This window comes from Moschus berezovskii, chromosome 4, assembly GCF_049115385.1.
Source record: "Moschus berezovskii isolate FMDL1 chromosome 4, NW_MosBer_1.0, whole genome shotgun sequence".
Lineage (NCBI taxonomy): Eukaryota > Metazoa > Chordata > Mammalia > Artiodactyla > Moschidae > Moschus > Moschus berezovskii.
The window spans coordinates 19,665,229-19,681,139 of record NC_142463.1 but is presented as its reverse complement, the minus strand read 5'-3'; the positions used below and the strand labels follow the sequence as shown (position 1 = coordinate 19,681,139).

The following is a 15,911-nucleotide window of genomic DNA, read 5'->3' as shown; positions in this document are numbered from 1 at the left end:
AAAAATTTCTTTATGTACTGATATAGAAATGTACTTGATAATCTCCAAGATACACTAATATGTGAGGGGGAAATGACATGCAAATTTGTGTATACTATGCTAAAGGAGAGGAAATACAGTGTTTCCTTACTATGCATAGAATGTCCTGGAAGGTAAAACAAACACTATCAGTTGTGTAAAGGGTTAGAGTTGGGTGGATATGGGTCAGAGGTAAGGGGGAGAAAATTCTTTATTATTTATCTTTTGCATCTTTTCAACATTGAATCATGTGAATATTTCCAAAATTTATGAATGTCAAAAAAAAACATGTCAAATTGAAATGCAAAAGTTAAAAAAGAATGGGGGTGGGGGAGCCTAGAACAGCATATCTGAGTACCGTGAGACAATTACAAAAGATATATAACATATGCAGTATATTCTGTAATACAAGAAGGAGAAGAAAGAAAACAGTAGAAGAAATATTTGAAGTAATAATGATTGAAAATTTGCCAAAACTTGTGACAGACAACAGAACATAGATCTCGGAAGCTCAGAGAACACCGAGCAGGATGAATACCAAAAAATTTTCTCCTAGGCATATCCTATTCAAACTGCAGAAAATCAAACACCAGGAGAAAATCTTGAAAGAAGCTAGAGAACAAGACAACCTTACCTATGGAGAAACAAAGATAAGAATTACATCAACTTCACTTCACAAACCATGCAAGCAAGAGGGAGTGAAGTGAAATATTTTAAATGTTGCAAGAAAAAACCACCAACCTAGAATTAGGTATCCAAATAAATTATCCTTTGAAAAAAGAAATAAAGACTATCTCAGACAAAGACTCAGGGAAGTTATTGGCAACAAATTGCAAGAAATCGTTCACAGGGAAGGAAAATTACATAGATCTGAAATTTAGATCCATGTGAATAAAGGAATAGTGTTAGAGAAGGAATAAAAAAAGGTGGTGCTGGAGCGATGGCTGCGCAGCACTGGAGTGACTTTGAGGAGATAACCCGTGTCCAAAGGCAGAGGAGAAGCCCCAGCAAGACAGGAGGAGGGGTGAAATCACATTTAGAATCAAAGCCTATACCCACCAAAGACACTCAGTTCAGTTCAGTCACTCAGTCGTGTCCGACTCTTTGAGACCCCATGAATCACAGCACGCCAGGCCTCCCTGTCCATCACCAACTCCCGGAGTTCACTCAAACTCATGTCCATCCAGTCGGTGATGCCATCCAGCCATCTCATTCTCTGTCATCCCCGTTTCCTCCCACCCCCAATCCCTCCCAACATCAGACTCTTTTCCAGTGAGTCAACTCGTCGCATGAGGTGGCCAAAGTATTGCAGTTTCAGCTTTAGCATCAGTCCTTCCAATGAACACCCAGGACTGATCTCCTTTAGAATGGACTGGTTGGATCTCCTTGCAGTCCACGGGACTCTCAAGAGTCTTCTCCAGCACCACAGTTCAAAAGCATCAATTCTTCGGCAGTCAGCTTTCTTCACAGTCCAACTCTCACATCCATACATGACCACGGGAAAAACCATAGCCTTGACTAGACGGACCTTGGTTGGCAAAGTAATGTCTCTGCTTTTTAATATACTATCTAGGTTGGTCATAACTTTCCTTCCAAGGAAAGGAGTAAGCGTCTTTTAATTTCCTGGCTGCAATCAGCATCTGTGGTGATTTTGGAGCCCAAAAAGATAAAGTCTGACACTGTTTCCACTTTTTCCCCATCTATTTCCCATGAAGTGATGGGATCAGATGCCATGATCTTCGTTTTCTGAATGTTGAGCTTCAAGCCAACCTTTTCACTCTCCTCTTTCACTTTCATCAAGAGGCCTTTGAGTTCCTCTTCACTTTTTGCCATAAGGGTGGTGTCATCTGCATATCTGAGGTTATTGATATTTCTCCCAGCAATCTTGATTCCAGCTTGTGCTTCCTCCAGCCCAGCATTCCTCATGATGTACTCTGCATATAAATTAAATAAGCAGGGTGACAATATACAACCTTGACGTACTCCTTTTCCTATTTGGAACCAGTCTGTTGCCAGAGACACTCAGAGGGCTCAAATAAACCTTGTGTGCACCGGGACCCAGAGACCCCAGAGACTGAAACAGAACTGTGTTGGAGTGTCTCCTCTGGAGGTGCAGGTCAGCAGTGGGCTGCTGCAGGGACAGGGGCTCTGGGTGCAGCAGATCTGGGTACGGCATAAGCCCTTTTGGAGGAGGTCGCCATTAACCCCACCATAGAACCGCCAGAACTTACACAGGACTGGGGAAACAGACTCTTGGAGGGCACAAACAAAATCTTGTGCACACCATGACCCAGGAGAAAGGAGCAGTGACCCCACAAGAGACTAACCCAGACTTGCCCATGAGTGTCCAGGAGTCTCTGGTGGAGGCATAGGCCAGCGGTGGCCTGCTGCAGGGTTGGGGGCATGGAGTGCAGCAGTGTGGGCATGGAACCTTTTGAAGGAGGTCGCCATTATCTTCATTACCTCTACCATAGTTTGGCCTCAGGTCAAATAACAGTGAGGAAACACAGCTCCCATCAACAGAAAATTGGATTAAAGATTTACTGAGCTTGCCCCCGCCCATCAGAACAAGACCCAGTTTCCCCCTCAGTCAGTCTCTCCCATCAGGAAGCTTCTATAAGCCTCTTATCCTTCTCTATCAGAGGGCAGACAGAATGAAAATCACAATCACAGAAAACTAACCAGTCTGATCACATGGATCACAGCCTTATCTAACTCAATGAAACTATGAGCCATGCCGTGTAGGGCCACCCCACGATGGACAGGTCATGGTGGAGAGTTCTGACAAAACGTGGTCCACTGGAGAAAGGGACGGCAAACCACTTCAGTATTCTTGCCTTGAGAACCCCATTAACAATATGAAAAGGCAAAAAGATAGGACACTGAAAGATGAACTCCCCAGGTCGGTAGGTACCCAATATGCTACTGGAGATCAATGGAGAAGTAACTCCAGAAAGAATGAAGAGATGGAGCCAAAGCAAAAACAACAACCAGTTGTGGATGTGACTGCTGATGGAAGTAAAGACCAATACTGTAAAGAGCAGTATTGCACAGGAACCTGGAATGTTAGGTCCATGAATCAAGGCAAATTGGAAGTGGTCAAACAGGAGATGGCAAGAGTGAACATAGACATTTTAGGAATCAGCGAACTAAAATAGACTGGAATGGGTGAATTTAACTCAAATGACCATTATATCTACTATTGTGGACAAGAATCCCTTAGAAGAAATGGAGTAGCCATCATAGTCAACAGAAGAGTCTGAAATGCAGTACTTGGATGCAATTTTAAAATCAACAGAATGATCTCTGTTCGTTTCCAAGGAAAACCATTCAATATCACAATAATCCACAGGTCTCTGCCCCAACCAGTAATGCTGAAGAAGCTGAAGTTGAATGTTCTTTGAAGACCTACAAGACCTTCTAGAACTAACACCCAAAAAGATGTCCTTTTCATTATAGGGGACTGGAATGCAAAAGTAGAAAGTCAAGAAATACCTGGAGTAACAGGCCAGATTGGCCTTGGAGTACAGAATGAAGCAGGGCAAAGGCTAACAGAGTTCTGCTAAGGGAATGCACTAGTCATAGCAAACACCCTCTTCCAACAACATAAGACTACACATGGACCTCACCACATGGTCAATACCAAAATCTGATTATATTTTGCAGCCAAAGATGAAGAAGCTGTCTACAGTCAGCAAAAACAAGACCAGGAACTGACTGTGGCTTAGATCATGAACTCCTTATTGCCAAATTCAGACTTAAATTGAAGAAAGTAGGGGAAACCAGTAGACCATTCAGGTGTGACCTAAATCAGATCCCTTACAATTATACAGTGGAAGTGACGAATAGATTCAAGGGATTAGATCTGATAGAGTGCCTAAAGAATTATGGATGGAGGTTCATGACACTGTACAGGAGGCAGGGATCAAGACCATCCCCAAGAAAAAGAAATGCAAAAAGGCAAAATGGTTGTCTGAGGAGGGCTTACAAATAGCTGTGAAAAGAAAAGACGCAAAGGAGAAAAGGAAAGAGATACCCATTTGAATGCAGAGTTCCAAAGAATTGCAAAGAGAGATAAGAAAACCTTCCTCAGTGGTCAATGCAAAGAAATAGAGGAAAGCAACAGAATGGGAAAGACTAGAGATCTTTTCAAGAAAATTAGAGATACCAGGGGAATATTTCATGCAAAGATGGGCTCAGTAAAGGACAGAAATGGTAGGGACCTAACAGAAGCAGAAGGTATTAAGAAGAGGTGGCAAGAATACACAGAAGAACTGTACAAAAAAGATCTTCACGACCCAGATAATCACGATGGTGTGATCACTCTCCTAGAGCCAGACATCCTGGAATGTGAGTCAAGTGGGTCTTAGGAAGCATCACTACGAACAAAGCTAGCGGAGGAGATGGAATTCCAGTTGAGCTATTTCAAATCCTAAAAGATGATGATGTGAAAGTGCTGCACTCAATATGCCAGTAAATTTGGAGAACTCGGCAGTGGCCACAGGACTGGAAAAGGTCAGTTTTCCAGTCCCAAAGAAAGACAATGCCAAGGAATATTCAAACTACCACACAATTGCACTCATCTCATGCTAGCAAAGTAATGCTCTCCAAGCAAGGCTTCAACAGTACGTGAACCATGAACTTCCAGATGTTCAAACTGGATTTAGAAAAGGCAGAGGAACCAAAAATCAAATTGCCAACATCCATTGAATCATTGAAAAAGCAATAGAGTTCCAGAAAAAATCTGCTTCTGCTTTATTGACTATGCCAAAGCCTTTGACTGTGTGGATCACAACAAACTGTGGAAAATTCTTAAAGAGATGGGAATACCTGACCTGGCTCCTGAGAAATCTGTATGCAGGTCAAGAAGCAACAGTTAGAACTGGTCATGGAACTGGTTCCAAATCAGAAAAGGAGTACACCAAGGCTATATATTTACCTGTGTATATCACCCTGCTTATTTAACTTCTATGAAGAGTACATCATGAGACATGCTGGACTGGATGAAGCACAAGCTGGAATCAAGATTGCCAGGAGAAATATCAATAACCTTATATATGCAGATGACACCACACTTACGACAGAAAATGAAGATGAACTAAAGAGCCTCTTGATGAAAATGAAAGAGGAAAGTGAAAAAAGTTGGCTTAAAACTCAACATTCATAAAACAAAGATCATGGCATCCAGTCCCATCACTTCATGGCAAATAGATGGGAAAGCAATGGAAAGAGTGAAGGACTTTATTTTCTTGGGCTCCAAAATCACTGTAGATGGTGACTGCAGTCATGAAATTAAAAGATGCTTGCTCCTTGGAAGAAAAGTTATGACCAACCTAGACAGCATATTAAAAAGCAGGGACATTACTTTGCCAACAAAGGTCCATCTAGTCAAAGCCATGGTTTTTCCAGTAGTCATGTATGGATGTGAGAGTTGGACTATAAAGAAAGCTGAGCGTCGAAGAATTGATGCTTTTGAAGTGTGGTGTTGGAGAAGACTCTTGAGAGTCCGTTGGACAACAAGGCGATCCAACCAGTCAATCCTAAAGGAAATCAATCCTGAATATTCATTATAAGGACTGATTCCGAAGCTGAAACTCCAATACTTTGGCCACCTCATGCAAAGAACTCACTCACTGAAAAGAACCTGATACTGGGAAAGATTGAAGGCGGGAGGAAAAGGGGATGACAGAGGATGAGATGGTTGGATGGCATCACCGACTCAATGGACATGAGTTTGAGCAAGCTCCAGGAGTTGGTGATGGACAGGGAAGCCTGATGTGCTGCAGTCCATAGGTCACAAAGAGTTGGACACGACTGAGCCACTGAACTGAACCGAAAAAAGGTAAAATAAATCCTTTGGTTTTTAAAAAATTCTTAATTGAATTAATAACTGTTCAAAATAATAATAGAAATGTATTGGGTTACTATAGCTTAAAGATAAATCACTGAAGCAGTGATGTTACAGACAGAAGGAAGAATTGAGAATACTAAGGTATCTTATGAAGTGATATAGTCATTAAAAAAGAAACTATGGTGGCTCAGAGGTTAAAGCATCTGCCTCCAATGCGGGAGACCCGGGTTCGATCCCTGGGTTGGGAAGATCCCCTGGAGAAGGAAACAGTAACCCACTCCAGTATTCTTGCCTGGAGAATCCCATGGACGGAGAAGCCTAGTAGGCTACAGTCCACGGGGTCGCATAGAGTCGGACACGACTGAGCGACGGAATGGAACGGATGTTCTGATAACATACTACAACATGGGGGAAACAAAGACATTATGCTAAGAGAAATAATTCAGACACACCAAAAGTAATTTTTGTATGATTCCACATACATGTCTAGAATAGGAAAGTTAATAAAGACAAAAATAGTTACCTGGGCTAAAGGGAGAGATCATGGTGAATTACTGCTTAATGGGTACAGAGTTTCTGTTTAGGATGATAAATATATTTGGAAATATATGGTGTTGCTATTTACACAATGAATGATATTCCACAATGTTGAGTGTGATTAACAGTAGTCAATTGTATACTAAAATGGTTAAGACAGAAAGTTTTAGTATATATATTTTTACCACAATTAATAGGTAAAGGAATTAATAAAGAGGCAGTGTTAAAGCAAGCAAATGACCCTAAATACAAACATTGAACTGTACTGGGCTTCATTTTTATCCTAGTACCTTTAGGTACATATTTAATTCTTCTGTGACTTGAGCTTCTACACTTTACCTTTCCATATGAAAATGAAATGAAAGTTGCTCAGTCATGTCATATTTTGAACTAAAAACAGAGGCCAGGGCTTAAACAAACCACACACACGAGGTGTTGTCAACACTGTGATCCCCACTTTCCATACCCTGTAGACTTACACCAAAGTAGCTGCACTGAAAGCAGGAAGAGTTTGGAAAAGATATTCTCCCAGGAAAGCACATGTGCCAGCTGGGCTAATTTGTTATTTTCATCTTTAAAACTATTTCTTAACCGCAATCTGATTCCTTCAACAACAACATAGTAAAGGATAGAGAAAGGTATACCATGTTAACATATATCAAGAAAAACCTGGAATGCCTGTATTAAACAAAGACTTCAGTAAATGGAAAATTATCAGGGATAAAGAGGGGCATTACACAGTGATAAAGGAGTCAGTTACGCAAGAAGTCGTAATAATCTTTAATGTATATGCATCTAACAACAAAGCATCAAAATATGTGAGGGGAAACCAATAGAACTGCAGGGAAAAATGGACAAATCCACATTACATTCAGAGAATTCACAATACCTCTTATCAATAATTGATACATCCAGCAGGCAAAAAATCAATAAGTTATACTTGAACAACACCATTAATTAACTGAATCTAATTAACATTTATAAAATACTTTATCAAACTGCAATGGAATACACCTTCTTTTCAAGTTCACATGGAATGTTCACCAAGATAAACCACATTCTGAACCATAAAACACGTATCAGTAAATTTAGAAGAATAGAAATCATACAAAGTATGCTTTCAGGTCACAGTGGAATTAAGCTAGAAATTATTAACAGAAGGATAACTGGAAAATTCCAAAAAATGTGGAGTTCAAACACACTTCTAAGTAACACATGGATCAAAGATGAACTCTCAGGAATGTTTTAATATTTTGAACTAAATGACAGTTTAAAACTAAAAAAAAAAAAATTGCAACTAATCAGAAATGTAGGATGCAATGAAAGCAGTGCTTGGAGAGAAATTTTACATCATTAAATACATATGTTAGAAAAGAGGTAATATTGCAAATATTCCCTCACACCTGTTAGAATGGCTGTTATCAAAAAGACAAAACATGTGGAATACACTGTTGGTGAGAATGTAAATTGGTACAACTATGGAAAATAGGATGGCTGTTTCTCAAAAAGTTTTAAAAATAGAACTACCATGTACAGTATGTACCATGTATGGTATATGGTACAGTAATCAAGTAGTGTGGTATTGGCAAAAGAATAAGCACATAGGTCCATGGAACAAAATAGAGAGCTCAGAAATAGTCTCACAGAAATACAGTCAACTGGTCTTTGACAGAGGAGCAAAGGATAGTATTTTCAGCAAATGGTACTGGGAGAACTGTACATCCACATTTAAAAAAATGAATATAGACATTCTGACCTTATACCTTTCATGAAAATGAATTCAAAATGTTTCATAGACATAAATATAAAACACAAAATTATAAAACTTCTAGAAGATAACACAGGAGAAAGACTAGATGACCTTGTGTTTGACAGTAACTTTTTTTGACCACACTGTGTGACTTTTGGAATCTTAGTTCCCTGATCAGGGATCAAACCTGAGCTGCCTGCAGTAGAAACGCAGAGTCCTAACCACTGGACCTCCAGAGAATTCCCAGAAATAGCTTTTTAGATACAACACCAAAATTAGATACAGTCGACGAAAAAAAAAAACATTGGTAATTAGGACTTCATTAAAATTTAAAACTTATGTGAAAAACATTGAAAAGACAAGCCACAGCCTGGGAGAAAATATTTGCAAAACAGTATCTAATAAAGAACTTGTATCCCAAATACACAAATAACTCTTAAAACTCAACAATAAAGAAAACAACTGAGCAGGGAGAGTCAGTAGAGCAGTTTACGGCTTAACATGCTTTGCATCAAGTCGGCCATTTGTGAAAAGAGGAAGAGCACAGTCACCTTTGTGAAACAGTGCTATAAGCCCTCCGGGCAGATTTGTTTTATGCAGTCATCTGCAGTTTGCTGAGACGGTGTCTCATTTTGAGGCCTGCTTTAATTTTGTTGATGTGTTAATCTTGAATTCCAGAAAAGAGAACTGCTGTTTAATGGCCAGAAGCTAGTTGTTAATGCCAGCCCTATGTAGGTCCTAAATGTTTTACTTGTTTTACTACACCTGGTCACGCTTGAGTAGCTCTAATCTAGACCTCGGGTTCCATTAAAATGGAGACGAAAATACAGTTCTGTTTATCTTCTCCTTATAAAAGTATATGTGGTATGCATTTATTGTAAAAGTACGGAGGGAACAGAGTAATGTTGTAATCTTGTCATCTGGACTTAAACTCACTGGTATGATTTCCTTTGTTAGAACTGGATTTATACTGCTAGATCATTTATTCATTCATTCATTGAGTCCCTGTCATGGGCAAGAAAGAAGACAAGCTTTTGGGATGGAAGTGGGGGTTAAAGGAATAGAGCTGATGTCCTGAGTTGGTTGAAGCAACAGAATAGGATGCTAGGTGTTAGGGGAAAAGTTGTCCTTTAAGAAGATTTTAAGAAATTACAAAAGTGTTTTTGTCTCTGGGACTGATCTGGAGAGAAATGTTTACACTGGAGAGACCCAGTAACACGGAAAAGCAGGCGGGTAGGGAGTAGCTTAGAAAGAGAAGGGCTTCAGAGACAAGGATGGAGGGTGGCTTAGAGCAGAAACGGGCATTCTTAGAGCAGAAGAAGCGGTTGTTTGAGTTGTATATCCTTCAACGTAACATGATGTCACTGGGAGAAGCATCCAGTACAGTTTTACTTACAATGTTTCACTTAATATTATGTTGTTTTCTATGTTATTAAATAGCCTTGAAAACGTGAAATAAATCCATAGCATTCCATTGGAAAAAAAAAAACTGAATCTTAAAATGCACTAAAGACCTGAACTGATGCCTTACCAGATAAGATATATAGATGTCAAATAAGCATGTAAAAAGATACTCACCATGACATGTCATTTTCAGTTCAGTTCATTTCAGTCACTCAGTTGTGTCCGACTCTTTGCGACCCCATGAACCGCAGCACGCCAGGCCTTCCTGTCCATCACCAACTCCCAGAGTCCACCCAAACCCATGTCCATTGAGTGAGTGATGCCATCCAACCATCTCATCCTCTGTTATCCCCTTCTCCTCGTGCCCTCAATCTTTCCCACCATCCGGGTCTTTTCCAGTGAATCAGCTCTTTGCATCAGGTGGCCAAAGTATTGGAGTTTCAGCTTCAACATCAGTCCTTCCAAAAATTAGATACCACTATATACCTATTAGAATAGCTAAAACCCAAAACACACCACCAAACATTAGTGCAGATGTGGAGAAGCAGAGACCCGTTCATTCCTGGTGGGAATGCCAAAGGTTCAGCCACTTTGGAAGACAGTTTATCAGTTTTTTACAAAGCTACACATAGTCTAACCGTATGATCCAGTAATCATGTTTCTAGTTGTTTGCCCAAATAAGTTAAAAACTTACACAACTGTCCACACAAAAACCAGCATGCAAATGTTTATAGCACCTTTATTTGTAATTGCCTAAAAATGGAAGCAAACAAGATATCCTGCAGCTGGTGAATGGATATACAAACTGAGGTAGATCCATACAATGGGATATTATTTACCAACATAAAGAAATGAAGCCCTTCAATAAGTGGTGCTGGGAAACTGGACAGCTACATATAACAAAATTAGAACATTCTCTAACACTGTACACAAAAATAAACTCAAAATGAATTAAAGACCTAAATATAAGACCAGAGACCATAAAACTCAAAACATAGGCAGAACACTCTTTAACACAAATCATAGCAGTTTTTTTTTTTAAATCTGCATCCTAAAGCAAAGGAAAATAAAAAACAAGTGGGACCTAGTTAAAAGCTTATGCACAGCAAAGAAAATCATTGGCAAAATGAAAAGACAACCTACTGAATGGGAGGAAATACTAGCAAATAGAGTGACCAATAGGGAATTAAATCCAAAATATACATTTCGTATGAACTAACATTAAAAAAAAACTTGATTTTAAAGATGGGCAGAAAATGTGGATAGACATTTTTCCAAAGAAGTACAGATGGTCAACAGGCACATAAAAAGATGCTCAATATCATTAATCATCAGAGAAGTGTAAATTGAAAACCTCTTTGAGATATCACCTCACACCTGTCAGAATGATTATCATCAAAAAGAACACAAATACAACTGTTGCTGTGGACGTGGAGAAAAGGGAACCCTTGTACACTGTTAGTGGGAATGTAAATTGATGCAGCCACTGTGGAAAATGATATGGAGGTTTCTCAGAAAATTAGAACTATGATATGACCCAGCAGTTCCATTCCTTGGTATATAGCCAAAAAATGTAAAACACTAATTGAAAAAGATACATGTACCCCAACGGTCATGACAGCATTATTTACAGTAGATAATAAATAGAACCAACCTAAGTGTCCCATCAACAGATGAATGGGTAAAGAAGAGATGGTATAAATATATAATCAAATACTGCTCAGTCATAAAAAAGAAGAAAAATTTGCCATTTACAGCAACATAGATGGAATCGAAGGGTATTCTGCTAAGTAAATTAAGTCAGAGAAAGACAAATATTGTATGATATCACTTATATGTGGAATCTAAAATATACAACAAACTATTGAATATAACAAAAAAGAAACAGACTCACGGAGTATGAGAGCAAACTTGTTACCAATGTGGGGAGGTAAGGTGGGGAGGAGGGTCAAGATGGGGGAAGGAGTTTAAGAGGTACAAACTACTATATATAAAATAAGCTACAAGGATATATTGTAGGAATATAGCTAGTATTTTATAATAACTATAAATGGAATATAACCTTTAAAAATTGTGAATCACTATTTTGTATACCTGAAATGTATATAATATTGTACATCAACTAAAAACTAAAAAAAAAAGAGCTGCCAAGCCATAAATAGACATTTAAGGAAACAAATGTATTTTGCTTCCTGAAGGAAGCCAGTCTGGAAAGGTTACATACTATTCCAAATCTGCGACATTGTAGAAAAGTTAACACTATAGAGGCAGTAAAAAGATCAGTAGCTTCAGGAGGAAAGAGAAGAGGGATGAACAGGTGGAGCACAGGAGATTTTTAAAGCAATGAGTCTATTCTATATGACATAGTAATGGCAGATCCATGATACTATGCGTTTGTCAAAACCCATAGGATTATATAACACAGTGGACCCTAATGTTAACTGTGGACTTCAGTTAATAATAATGTATCAGTGTTCGTCAATGTAAGATGTTAGTAATAAGGGAAACTGAAAGGGGAGGGGGGGATATGTGAGAACTCTCTGTCTTATCTGCTCAATTTTCTGTATACCTAAAACCATGTTAAAAACAGAAAGCAGGGTTTCCTTGGCTGCCCAGTGGTTAGGACTCTGCTCTTGCTACCGAGGGCCTTGGTTTGATCCCTGGTTGAGGAACTAAGGTCCCACCAAAAAAAAAGTCTATTAAATGTCCTAATTGTTTTTAAAGAGGATAGAAGGAAAAAAGGTGATCTCTCAATCCTGACACCCAAAGATAACTACTACTGCTAAGACAGTGTTGTAAATATCCCCGCACATTTTCTATTCATTTATGTGCATGCACACACATATTACCTGTACACAAATTGTTTATAATTCCCTCCATGACCTTAAAAGGTTATTGTCTCCATTTTATAGATGAAGTAACTGGTCTGGTACATGGCTGAACTAGGTTCATTTCCCAATGTATTTTACTCCAAAGCCTTTACACTCTTAGCACTGCACCTCTTTGTAAGACATAAGACCTACTTTTTCTTCTATCTTTATTTCACATTTTACCCCTTCAGAAGATACACCAATCTTTCATATACCCTACTGCCTTTACGTCATATGGTACTCATGGCATTCCTGCAATGTATTCCATAATTCTGTGCACTCATACTTGCCTACTGAATAAGAAATCGAACTCCATCTCCAGGGAACTGTACTGAGAAGCAGACTGTAGGACTGGCATACTTTTTTGGCAATAATGTAGCTTCCTTCTCCTGTATAAGTAGCTCTCAAAATTCAGGTATTAGAAAAAGTTATTTCTTGGACCTAAAGATCCTAAGGGGAAAAAAGGGTAAGGGGTCAAGGCCGATGAAAAGGTGAATTTGCATGGGTGCCTGGGGAAGGAAGTAGCCTCCAGTGGGTTCAGTGGAGACAAAGCCTGACCACCCCGACCATTCAGAAGCATTCAGTGCATTGACATCAGCCAGTTCAACCAGCACCTGTTGTGATCAGCTGACTGTTCTGGGAAGCTTTAAAGAAGACCTTGTCCCTGCTCCTTCTCTCGGCACCTGTAGGGGACACGCTGAGGCTCCGAACAATCCTGGAAGCAATACAGAAGCACATCCATTCTTCCTCCCTCATCTTCAAACTGGCCCAAGATGCATTCAAGATTGCTACTCCCACGGACAGTAGTACAGATGGCACCCTGCTCAACGTGGCCTTGGAGCTGGGGCTACAGGTATGGAGGAGGAGTGGGCTATCCCCACTTTAGACTTTTGGCCTAGTGATAGGTACTTACGATCCCATGAAGACTGGAGTGGGCATGGGCCAGGTCTGATTCTTTCTGTGTCCCCAGAACATAACTTCTAGGCTAGTCACAAGGTCAGGACTCAATTTGGGGCTCTGTATTGAAGTTAAGGCCAGTTAAGCATTATAGCCTTAGGCTCCACAGGGTCCCCATCTTCTCCCTACCCACCCCCATTCCTCCAAGTCAAGGTGTGATAATAAGGGGTTTATTCATTATAGGTCATCAGAGAAATCTTCTATCTGATTGGTGGCAGGAGGGGGAAGAAATTAAACAAACCCATCTCCCCCATCAGGGGAGAGATGGTTGTTTAAGGCACAAATAAATGCATGTACATAAATGAATGGCAAGGAGGAGGGAGAGGTTATAGCAGTTATGCTTAGTCCTCTGGGAATGCCACTTTTTTTCACCCAGGTAATGAGGATGACCTTATCAACCCTCAACTGGAGGCGCCGGGAGATGGTGCGGTGGTTGGTAACCTGTGCTACAGAAGTGGGTGAGTCTCCCAGCTCCCTGTGCCCCCAGAGGAAAGGATTCCTAGGCCCTATTCTTGGAACAGGACAGCAAATCCTTAGAGCTCTCATATTCCTGTTATTGATGGACTAGGAAAGGATGAGGCTGCTGGTAGAAGAAGATGGCTCTGTTCAGCCTGACCAAGCTCTGCCCTCACTGCTTGGACCGTACCCTGAGGGCAAGCAGCACCCTGATCCTCTGATAGAAACATTCTGAAAGAATGAATTTTCAGCCACCAGTACTCAAGTGCAGCCTTAGGAGGTAATTGGCCCAGTTGTTTAGTCCCAGTCCCTATCCATGCTTCTGAGAAATCCCAAACAACCTGGAGGCTCGAGACCTCTGTCTAGTGCCCAAAGCCCCAGCACAAAACTCTGCCCCGAGAGGCTTCACTTCGCTAGAAAACCCAGGGGCAGATCTGAGACTCCTGCCTTGGAGCTGGCAAACCGCAGGCTCTGTTGCTCCATCCTTGTGAGGGGCTAAGAACACCTGCAGAAACTTTCAAACCTCTGACCTGGGGGAAGGAAGGGATGAGAAGAGACCTCAAATGGGGTCTGGCCACCGGGGTTGCCCCCCTAGCCCTGGTTACTGCAGATCATCTCAGGGCTGCTGAGAAGGAGGGAGAGCTTGTCCCTGCAGGCCAAGTTCTCACCCCAAATGGTAATCTGGGTAGACCTGGATCAGGACCAGGAGGCCCATGGCTGAGCACAGGCTCTCCTTGACAGGTGTGCGGGCCCTGGTGAGCATCTTGCAGAGCTGGTACACACTCTTCACCCCCACCGAGGCTACCAGTATTGTGGCTGCCACAGCTGTCTCCCACACCACCATCCTGCGCCTCAGTCTTGACTATCCACAGCGGGAGGAGCTGGCCAGCTGTGCTCGCACCCTGGCCCTGCAGTGCGCTATGAAGGATCCGCAGAGCTGTGCCCTGTCGGCCCTTACCCTCTGTGAGAAGGACCACATCGCCTTTGAAGCAGCCTATCAGATCGCCATCGATGCTGCGGCTGGCGGCATGACTCACTCACAGCTGTTCACCATCGCCCGCTACATGGAGCTCCGTGGCTACCCGCTACGTGCCTTCAAGCTGGCCTCACTGGCCATGAGCCATCTCAACCTGGCCTACAACCAGGACACCCACCCGGCCATCAATGATGTGCTCTGGGCCTGCGCCCTCAGCCACTCCCTGGGCAAGAATGAACTGGCGGCCCTGATCCCCCTGGTGGTGAAGAGCGTGCACTGCGCCACAGTGCTTTCAGACATCCTTCGGCGCTGCACGGTGACTGCTCCAGGACTGGCCGGCATCCCAGGCCGCCGCAGCTCAGGAAAGCTCATGTCCACTGACAAGGCTCCTCTGCGCCAGCTGCTGGATGCCACCATCAATGCCTACATCAACACCACACACTCGCGCCTGACGCATATCAGCCCTCGCCACTACGGAGAGTTCATTGAGTTTCTGAGCAAGGCCCGGGAGACCTTCCTGCTGCCTCAGGATGGCCACCTGCAGTTTGCCCAGTTCATCGACAACCTCAAACAGATCTACAAAGGCAAGAAGAAGCTGATGTTGCTGGTGCGAGAGCGCTTCGGCTGAGAAAGTAGACAGCTCGCTGCCAGGGCAGCCTGGGCTCCCAGGTACCATCAGGTCAGGCCACGGACACAAGCATTTGTCCACCCTGAGAGGGCTCTGAGCACCTGTGGCTGAAGCCAGAGGACCACAGAGCTAAGCATGGAGAGAGTCCAGCCCTAGCCAGCATGCCTGCCTAGGCAGGATTCTCACAACAGCCCACTGTTCCTGGAGGAGCAGGGCCCTGCAGACCGATCAGCACCCACAACATGCCACCTCAGGCCCTTGTATCCTGCGTATCCCGGGCATTGCCCCTCTCTCCCTTGGCAAACACAGAACACTGTTCCGTCTCAGGGATTGCATAACCAGAGAAACAGAAGCATTTATGGTACTGTAAATACTATAGTCTGTGTGTTGCCAATTATGTTGTAAAGTTGTAACTATTTATAATTCTGGTTCTAATTTGATGGGTACTTGAAGTAGCTGTGGGT

The 15,911-nt window shown here is 41.9% G+C and overlaps 1 protein-coding gene across 1 annotated transcript in view; it reads left to right on the top strand.

Moving 5' to 3' along the window:
• Nucleotides 1-15,680, top strand: part of ZSWIM5 (zinc finger SWIM-type containing 5) — a 178,835-nt gene extending 163,155 nt beyond the window's left edge. Inside the window, exons 12-14 of the mRNA XM_055402895.2 lie at nucleotides 13,120-13,283; nucleotides 13,764-13,845; nucleotides 14,585-15,680. Coding sequence (XP_055258870.2) covers nucleotides 13,120-13,283; nucleotides 13,764-13,845; nucleotides 14,585-15,447 — 1,109 coding nt within the window. The 3' untranslated portion in view covers nucleotides 15,448-15,680. The remainder of the gene's footprint in view (nucleotides 1-13,119; nucleotides 13,284-13,763; nucleotides 13,846-14,584) is intronic.
• The last annotated feature ends 231 nt before the right edge of the window (nucleotides 15,681-15,911 follow it).